General features: G+C 31.4%; 1 protein-coding gene and 1 long non-coding RNA gene across 2 annotated transcripts in view; both read left to right on the forward strand.

Annotated features, from left to right (window-relative positions):
• LOC143041959 (uncharacterized) overlaps positions 1-6,949 on the forward strand; it is a 189,929-nt gene extending 182,980 nt beyond the window's left edge. The window contains exon 2 of the long non-coding RNA XR_012967848.1: positions 5,286-6,949. This is a non-coding gene — a long non-coding RNA (uncharacterized LOC143041959). The remainder of the gene's footprint in view (positions 1-5,285) is intronic.
• LOC143041956 (uncharacterized) lies at positions 1,256-6,949 on the forward strand. Its single transcript, XM_076214134.1, has 3 exons — positions 1,256-1,384; positions 2,965-3,102; positions 4,292-6,949. The coding sequence occupies exons 1-3, from the start codon at positions 1,327-1,329 to the stop codon at positions 4,480-4,482; spliced, it is 387 nt and encodes a 128-aa protein (XP_076070249.1). The 5' UTR covers positions 1,256-1,326; the 3' UTR covers positions 4,483-6,949.
• Positions 6,950-9,333: the final 2,384 nt, after the last annotated feature.

Genomic DNA, 9,333 nt, shown 5'->3' on the forward strand with positions numbered 1-9,333 from the left:
CATGTACCCACCACAATCAAAAGTAGTGTTAGTAAAAGCAGCTATATGGCACAATGAGCAAAATCTATACCGTATAGTCAGCTATAAAAGGCTCAGACATGACAAAATGTGAAATATTTCAAATGAAATATTAACGACATGATATATGACTAAACAATAATCGAGAAAAAAAAACTAAATATGATAGAGAGAAACCAAGACAAACACTAAATTGCAGACTCCTGACTTTGAACAGGCACACAAATAATGTGACTGGGTTACATGTGTATGCGAGCGCTCAATCCTCCGACAGCTAGTGTGTTATAAAAGCACAACATAAGAACAGACTGTGTATTACAGTTTTTGTTAAAACAAAAACTATTATTATTAGCATTTTTTTCTACCTTTTGAACAACAATTTAAATACAAAAAAGAAGATGTGGTATGATTGCCAATGGGACAACTCTCCACAAGAGACCAAATGACACATTTAAATTGACATAGGTCACCGTACGGCCTTCAACAATGAGCAAAGCCCATACCGAATAGTCAGCTATAAAAAGACCCGAAATGACAATGTGAAACAATTCAAACGAGAAAACTAACCGAGCCTAATTTATGTACACATTTTGTTTTACCTCCAATAATACTGAGGCAAACAGACTATAATACATTTCATCATAACGCAGTTTGGTACTTGTTGCCAAGGATTTGTATACAAATCCTTGTTGTTGCCAAATGAATCGAAGAACAACAAAATTTCGAATATTGTAAATCTTATGTTAAAGATTTTCTGTCAAAAAAGGAAAGTAACGGTTTTGACAGCAAATTGTTGTCTTATTCATTGGCTTAATTTTAGCATGATTGGTATAAAGTCAGGAGAAAATTATTTCCTATAACCGTAATATTTAATATTGTTAAGGTATCATAATGTATTAACAGAGACATATAATATAAAATATATGTCTCTGGTATTAAGATTTTATGATTGTAGTATGTTTAAATGTCTGCTATTGTTTTATGCTACATTTGTGATGTTTTTATGATCAAATAAATCTTTCAAACTGAAAACATAATCAGAGAAAACTCAGTCGACACAGTATACAATAATATTATGTCAAATTATATGTGATCTTTTTTTTAAACTGCTTTTAAAGTTTTGATTAGTTTCACTTGTCACAAATTTCCTTTACAGGGAGTCTATCTAACCTGACTAGCAATAAAATAGATAGTGTCGATACGGAATAATTTAATACGCCGTCCGTATTTGACCCTACTATTAACAATCCTTGTTGACGGAAGTAACATTTTCATGAAATGAAGATTTATTTAAAATGATGAATTAAGATGAATTTGCTTTCTTTTCCCTGTTTTATCATATTCATTAGTATATTTCTGGACAACTGTAAGTATCTGTCGTAAAACATGAAGGTTTAACCTAGTTCAAACATCTAATAGGCTAAATAGGTATAACTCCAACGGCAACAGAAATGTCATTTTTAAATATGAAAAACAGCCAACAATAATATGGTTCCTTGTTGAAGCTCGAGTTCTGTTAACAGATAGGGAAATAACCTTTATTAGATGTGGTATAATTCATAAAATGATGAGTGAAGTTGGTCCTCAAGTTCCTTTGTCCCCAGATAAAGTTCATTAATTATAAAGCAAAGGTGTTTTTCACAAAAAAAAGTGTTTATGGTGGGTCTCATTGGGGTCTAAGCGTGATGTGGGATTGGCCTATTTTTTGAAGTGTGACACATGAAAGTCAAATAATTAAGTGTGAAAGCGTCCAACATTATCCGACAGGACACAGGAAATTGCATGCGCTATTATGGCAAAGAGGAGCGGGTTATGCAACTTATGGGATTCTAACTAAACAATAAGCCGGATCCTGGATCAGATCCAACATCCACCACCAAATGAGACCCCCTTTATGTAAAGCAAAATATTTCAGAACTATGTTCATGTATCATGGAACATTGTCCTCATTTATGAAAATATGTCCAGAGAACGACATAATTTTATTGTGAAATTTTGTCTGTATATAAATGTAGACAATACTTCACAGATAAAAACTATGAAATTTTGTGTTGGTAAAGGGAGGTTATTTTTTTGTGTGTATTATTGAGACAATAATTCATAGACAGATTGTCATGAAATTTTGTCTCATGAAGGGGAGGTTAAATTATGAAAATGAAATACAAGTATTGGACAAGGAAATTCCAATTATTCTTTTACCTCCAAAACACTTTAAAAAAATATCCACCAATCTACATGTAGTATATAGAAATACTCCTTTGTTATGTTTGTGGTACATTCAATTTTCTATGTTACATTTACCATGTTTACAGCAACAAAGCAGAGGAAATTGACAAATCTATTGATATAGGTTTTAAACTTTAAAAATAAAGTATTCATTCTTCACGATTACAATGTAACCTTTAAATCCATATGCAATAAGCTTAATTTTACAAAAAAATGAGATGGATTCTGTTGTCTTGTAGACTTTTTCAAGACCTAATGCAATTTTACAGACATGGGCTTGTTGTTTATGGCATGTCACTTTTAATTTGAATTAAAATTGGCCCAATCTTCATGATCTCTGGTGCTTATTGTACATTGTACATTTGTACCTTGTCCTTTGGTTTATATGTATACAACCATTTAAAATGATATCACAAAAAATGAAATGTATCCATAGCATGTTTTTATAAATTTTTCGGCAACAAAATGTATAAAAAATGTGAAATACAACTGCAATTTACAAAAATGATTTAAATATTGTATAAAAATGATATTAAATAACTAATTCAGTTGATACTTGCATATTTTTTACCAATGTTGAAAATGACAAGTCTAGCAATATCCATTTTGATTTTGTTTGCCCATAATAAAGATGAGGACTTTCTTTTTCCATCTCATCTATTACATGTAATTTGAACAGCTTTACGTTTATTAACATCACATTTTTAAATTTCTTTGCAGGTAAAGCCTATTTAAAATGTTACAGCTGTGAGTCTACAAATGACAACCGATGTGGAGATTATTTCCAGCTACAAACATATGATGCATTAGAGTGTCAAGGGACATGTATAAAACGTCGTGGACGAAGGAGTGGGTCTGGTCAGTTTATTATTTTACTTCCAGGTCAAATATAACAGTTATTTGTTAGTCCGAGATTACTCTGACGTCTAACAGCTCTTTTGCCAAACAAGCTGAGGCCGTGGGACATCAGAGCTCATACCATATCAAAAAGTGGATATAGATGCTCTGCTTTGTTGCTTCCATTGCCGACTATTGGCCTTGGAATTATATAAATCGGGTATCAATTTGTTCATTTTTCATTTATCTCTTCATTTATGTAATTTACAGCAATATAAGCATCCAAAAGAGAGAGATCAAGTTTTTGACTGACTAAAAAAATGTGGTATTCACAAAACTAAACTCACAGTTTAATACTACAAGTAACTTGAAGTAAGATCAAACAATAATACCCCATTTCCTTTTCTTTTCTATAAATGAGAAGAAAAAAAAGTGACATCTATAGTAAAACATTGAGAACTTGTGTAAATTGATTTCTTTTAAATATTTTCACAATGTATTCTTTTCCTCACCTATAAATTATTTTTAATTAATCAAAGTGTGGTTGGCTTGATCTCGGGTCTTCATTCGACAAAATTTGATAATGATGTCTAATTTTTCTTGCTTTCCTCTGAGTTTCCTATTATGACTTTATGAAAAAAGATAACCATGCCTGATGACATCACATAGAAAAAACACATCTTTTTGCAGATCATTTGAAAAGAAGGATTGAATATGTCTGCATATCGTTTAAAAATCATTAGAGAAACAGATTCCACCACCAAATCTTGTGCATTATTATATTTATTTTCACTTGACAATTAGGTTTTAAATATTTCAAACCCTTAAAAAGTCTTACTTTTAAATTTGAAAATTAAATGTCTGGAGTGGATAAATATTGTAATATATACACAATGGTAGAATCTATATTTAATGTTTGAAAAATTTCTATTTTAAAAAGGAGATTTGGTATGATTGCCAAGGAAACAATTATCCACCAAAGTAAAAATGATGGTGATGTAAGTAACTATTGGTCACTGTAACAAACTTCAACAATGAGCAAAACCAAAAAAAAAAAAAATACTGATATTCAGCTATAAAAGGCCTCGACATACATCAATTGTTTGTTAAAGTTTTCATTATCAACATCAGCTACATTTAAATTTTTTAATATGAGGTTTTCATGTACGTAACTATACTAAACATAAGTGTTTGTATTTTTTATGTGTAGGAATTGAAATTACTAGAGCATGTGTAATACAGACAAGTGAGCGATGTACAGATACAACGTATGATGGTATATCTGTGACAGCATGTACCTGTAACTCAGACTACTGTAACCAAGCAACAGATGTACACCTCAAGTTTCCTGTTCTATTTATAGCTGTGATATCAACATTTGTTTTTAAATATCTATTATAATGTCGACTTTTTTGATGCCAGTACTGATATTGGAAAATAATTTAACTGAAATTAAGTGTAAATTTTGTCTCAGCTCAAAAACTTTTTGATTATAAATTGTGTCCTACCAGTACAATCACTGTTTAAAAAGTATTTATATTTTGTATTTTCTTAGGTTAAGCTTTATATAATACTCTATATATTTTATGCACTTTGCTTTTTGTCACACTTATATTACTTTTGATTTTTTAACTGTTTTTACTCTACATTAAAAAAAAATATCAAATAGATTGGAGTAACTGAATGCCATGCATCATCTAGAAAGTTAAAGAAAAACTTAAGTTCATTTTCAGAATAAACTCTGGTCCATAAAAAATATGATAAAGATCCAGAATTTGATATCATGAGGTCATATAATTGTATGAGTTAAAAGGGGCATGACTTCAGTTGAAGTGCTTTGTTAATAACATGAATGTGTAGACATTTAGATCGACCTAAAAATATGAAAACATGAAGCCAATCAAAATGTATACTAATTCATTCCAACTATACTTATGTTATACATAAAATTGATAATGGAAATGGGGAACGTGCCAAAGAGACAACAGCCCGACCATAGAGCAGACAAGAGCAGAAGGTCACCAACAGGTCTTCAATGCAACGAGAAATTCTCGCACCCGGAGGCGTCCTTCAGCTGGCCCCTAAACAAATATATACTGGTTCAGTGATAATGAACACCATATAAAACTCCAAATTGTACACAAGAAACTAAAAGTTAAAATAATACAAGACTAACAAAGGCCAGAGGCTCCTGACTTGTACAGGCGCAAAAATGCGGTGGGGTTAAACATGTTTGTGAGATGATGTAACTTTTTTGTATGCAACATATATACATATCAATATGAAACATTCCAGTAATTGTGCCATTAATTGTTTTATAAAATTATAATTTATTTCTCCAAAATGTTCATTTTAATATGTCTTTAACATAAATGTACATGTAATTTTTGTTTTAATTTCAAATAAATTATATGATATTTTTTTGAGATAGATCATAAATGTTATTGTAAAAATGATGATATCATAAACAGAGGCAGATTTAGGGGGGGGGAGCTTTTTCTGGGGAAAATTTGGTTGCTTATATAGGGAATCTCTGAAGCATGACCAGAGCGGGGCCCCCACTTATGAAAAATTCTGGATCCGCCACTGATAAATATAGTCAAACTTCTTCTGAAAATGAATAAGTAATAATTTTTTAATGAGTCATAATAAGATTTTTCACCTTCTTTTCTAATAATCAAATTATGTTTTTATTTATTTGTTAAATTTAAGAATCTAACGAGAAAACTGTATATTTTCCTGAACAGGGTAGATCCAGGGTTGAGGACCTAGTTGTGTAATTGTAGGCTTGTGGGACTAAAATTCTGATTAAAGGGTGATCATATACCTTCTACATTCTACAACCCTCATCCCTGTTATACATTGTACATGTATAAACACTTGTATATTAACTCTGTTTTCTTGTCAGAAATTTATCTTGAATTTTTACCATGCAATGAATCATGTAAATTAAGATTTTGTTTTTATCCATGATTGTTGTATATTTGATTGTTAAGGCTGTTACATTCTTGCCAAAGAATCTTAACAATATAGGATACAGTAGTCTATTGTTCCAAATGAAAAAAATATGTTTATATTGGTACAAACAAAATGAACTGGGGAAAAAATAGCCTAATTACTTAATTTCAAAACATCAGATAGAAATTAGTTTTTAATGAATTGTTCTTTGAAACTTTGTAATGTTAATTTTCAGTGGAAAATTGTTATGGAGTCCAATCCAATTAAAAATACTTATAAAATATTGATAGACAGACTTGTATGTCAGTTCTATTCATTTTCTAAAATATGAAATTAAACATATAAGATTTCTTACATTGTATTATTAGGATTGAGATAGCAATATTTTAATTAAGTTCAAATGTACTTTGAGGGGTTGATAAGATTATTTTTACAATTCCTGTTTTTATAATTTTAAGACCGTACTTTGACCTATTATGGTTTATTTTTACAAAATTGTGACTTGGATAAGATCTACAACAGTTGTCTTTTAAATTAAAAACAGAACTTGACTGAGTGTTGTTCGAAATTTATAGTATGTACCGATATGAATTGCATGAGTGAAGGTTGTTAAAAAAAATTATTCAATAATGAATTCCATTTGAGTGAAGGTTGTGAGTGATGTATATAGCATTTGAATTGCTTTTGTGTGAAGTTTGTTAGAATTGTATAAAATGCACCTGTATAATTGCTTATGAGTGATGGTTGTTAATGTTAGAATTATATAGTATATACCGGTATGTATTGCTTATGAGTGATGGTTGTTAAATATGTCTAATGCATATAAATTGGTTGTGAATGTAAATGTTTTTTTCTACAATTGTTATTAGAAAATCTTGCTGGTAGTTGAATATAAACAAATAAAGGATAACTTTTTTACTCTTATCTGTAGGGCCAAGTGAGCTTTTCTCATCACTTGGCATCCGTCTTCTTTAACTTTTTACATTTTGAACTTCTTCTAGAGAACCACTAAATGGAATGGAACCAAACATGACATGAGTGTTCCTTATGAGATGTTGACCAAGTGTTGTTACTTTGAAGCAGATCCATCATCCAATATGGCCACCAGCGGGGGACCTTTTTAACATGGGGCCCTACGGGAAAAACATATAAATATCTTTTTATATAGAACTACTGAATGGAATGAAAGCAAACATGGCATGAGTGTTCCTTATGAGATGTTGACCAAGTGTTGTTACTTTGAAGCAGATCCATCATCCAATATGGCCACCAGCGGGGGACCTTTTTAACATGGGGCCCTACGGGAAAAACATATAAATATCTTTTTATATAGAACTACTGAATGGAATGAAAGCAAACATGGCATGTGTGTTCTTTATGAGATGTTGACTAAGTGTTGTTACTTTGAAGCAGATCAATCATCCAATATAGCCACCAGCGGGGGACCTTTTTAACATGGGGCCCTACGGGTAAAACATACAAATATCTTCTTATATAGAACTACTGAATGGAATGAAACCAAATCTGGCATGAATGTTCTTTATGTTTTTAAGTCAATTTAACTAATTTCAACCTGCACCTCAACCTTTTTACTTATTTCTGTCATAGATATAGAAAGATGTGGTATGAGTACAAATGAGACAACTCTCCATTCAAGTCACAATTTATAAAAGTAAACCATTATACGTCAGGTAAGGTCTTCAATGTCTGATACTGAATACAAAGATAAGATAAGGCATATACACTAATGAGGCATCTAGATGGCAATATACATAATTCAAAAATAGACAGGTGTCAATAATACAAAATGGCAAGCTAAAAATGGTCTGAATCTTATTAAAGTATTGATTATCATTAAACAACCAATTATCCAAACAACAAAACAATAAGATATGACATATGAAAACTACTGACAAGGTTTCATATTTGGGACAGACACATACATATGTGTGGCAGGGGCTAACTAACCTTTACAGGTCTTCACCCTCCTCCATTTAAGCTAAATAGGTCAATTGAGCTTTTCTTCTTACTTGTCGTCTGTCATCCATTGTCAACTTTAACCACAATCTTCTCTTCTAGCTACAATCATTGTTGGGGTATCTAGTTTTAATAACCTCCAAAACGAAGTTTATGCTAGAGGCCCTCTTAAACTTTGAATGAAGTGAAAGTTGTTTTTTTTGCTCTATGTTAAAGGCTTCACTGTGACTTTGAGATGAACAGCAATAAGAGTGTTGTTCGATTGCTTTTTAAGTTTTTTTTGCTGTGCACATACTAATGTTGCCTCATGGATGGACACCCCATATCCTTTCTTCTCTATTTTATACATGACAGAAAATATCACTTTTTGATATGCTATTTTTATTGGGTTTATGTCTCATTAATGTTTGCCTGTATCTATCTAATAATACCCATACTTTAAAAGTGGGGGTAATGTTGCATTCACCATGTATAAAATAGAAGATGAGGTATGATTGCCCATGAAACAACTTAACAAGAGACCAAATGACAGAGATTAACAACCATACAGACTTCAACAATGAGCAAAGCCCATACTGCAGCTATAAACAGCCATTAAATGACAAATGTAAAACAATTCTAACGAGAATACTAACATCAATGTCTGCTCATTTATTTAATATTTTTGTCATCACTTTTCTTAGGAACACAATAGAAAATCCTCATATTGATCAGCAGCTTGACAGTCACGAGTTGTAAAGTGTGTGTGCATTTTGGGGCTTGTAAAATACCTTCTTGCTTTTGCAGATACTTTAATTAAAAATATTGTCAAACTTAATACTAAACTGAACGAGTTCATATTTGGTCATTAGCTAGACCATGACGAGTTGGGAGGTCATCTGCTTTTGTCTTTTTTCTGTTAAGACCTCTCCTTCCTTTTTTGGACATGCAAATTGCTAAAAAATATGTTTTACTGAATAACAATCATTGATTCCTTATTGATTCCCATTGATAACATATCATGTTATGTGTGTGTAGGGGCCATCTGAATCACAACTCTGGTTGAGGGATTTTCTCGCTGCATTGAAGACCTATTTGTGGGCCTTTGGCTGTTTTCTGCTCTTTTGTTTGCAGGTTGTTGTCTCTTTGAAACACCCCCATTTACCAATCTCATTTCTATGATAGTTGAAAATCAAAAGCAATTATCCACCTTATGATCATCTCAAATTTAAACTCCTAAAAAGTTCCTGATGTTTGAAGGCAACATAAAACAATATATTCGACCTTCATTCTTAAAACAAACAATCATAAAGCACAAATTGCATAAATTTCATCACT

This window comes from Mytilus galloprovincialis, chromosome 8 (genome assembly GCF_965363235.1).
Source record: "Mytilus galloprovincialis chromosome 8, xbMytGall1.hap1.1, whole genome shotgun sequence".
NCBI classification, from domain to species: Eukaryota; Metazoa; Mollusca; class Bivalvia; order Mytilida; family Mytilidae; genus Mytilus; species Mytilus galloprovincialis.

Excerpts from the sequence above, each read along its gene's own strand:
- LOC143041956 (XM_076214134.1), top strand. The coding sequence starts at position 1,327 with ATGAATTTGCTTTCTTTTCCCTGTTTTATCATATTCATTAGTATATTT. Across the intron at positions 1,385-2,964 it reads TAGTATATTTCTGGACAACT|GTAAAGCCTATTTAAAATGT; the intron begins GTAAGTATCTGT and ends ATTTCTTTGCAG. Across the intron at positions 3,103-4,291 it reads TGGACGAAGGAGTGGGTCTG|GAATTGAAATTACTAGAGCA; the intron begins GTCAGTTTATTA and ends TTTTATGTGTAG.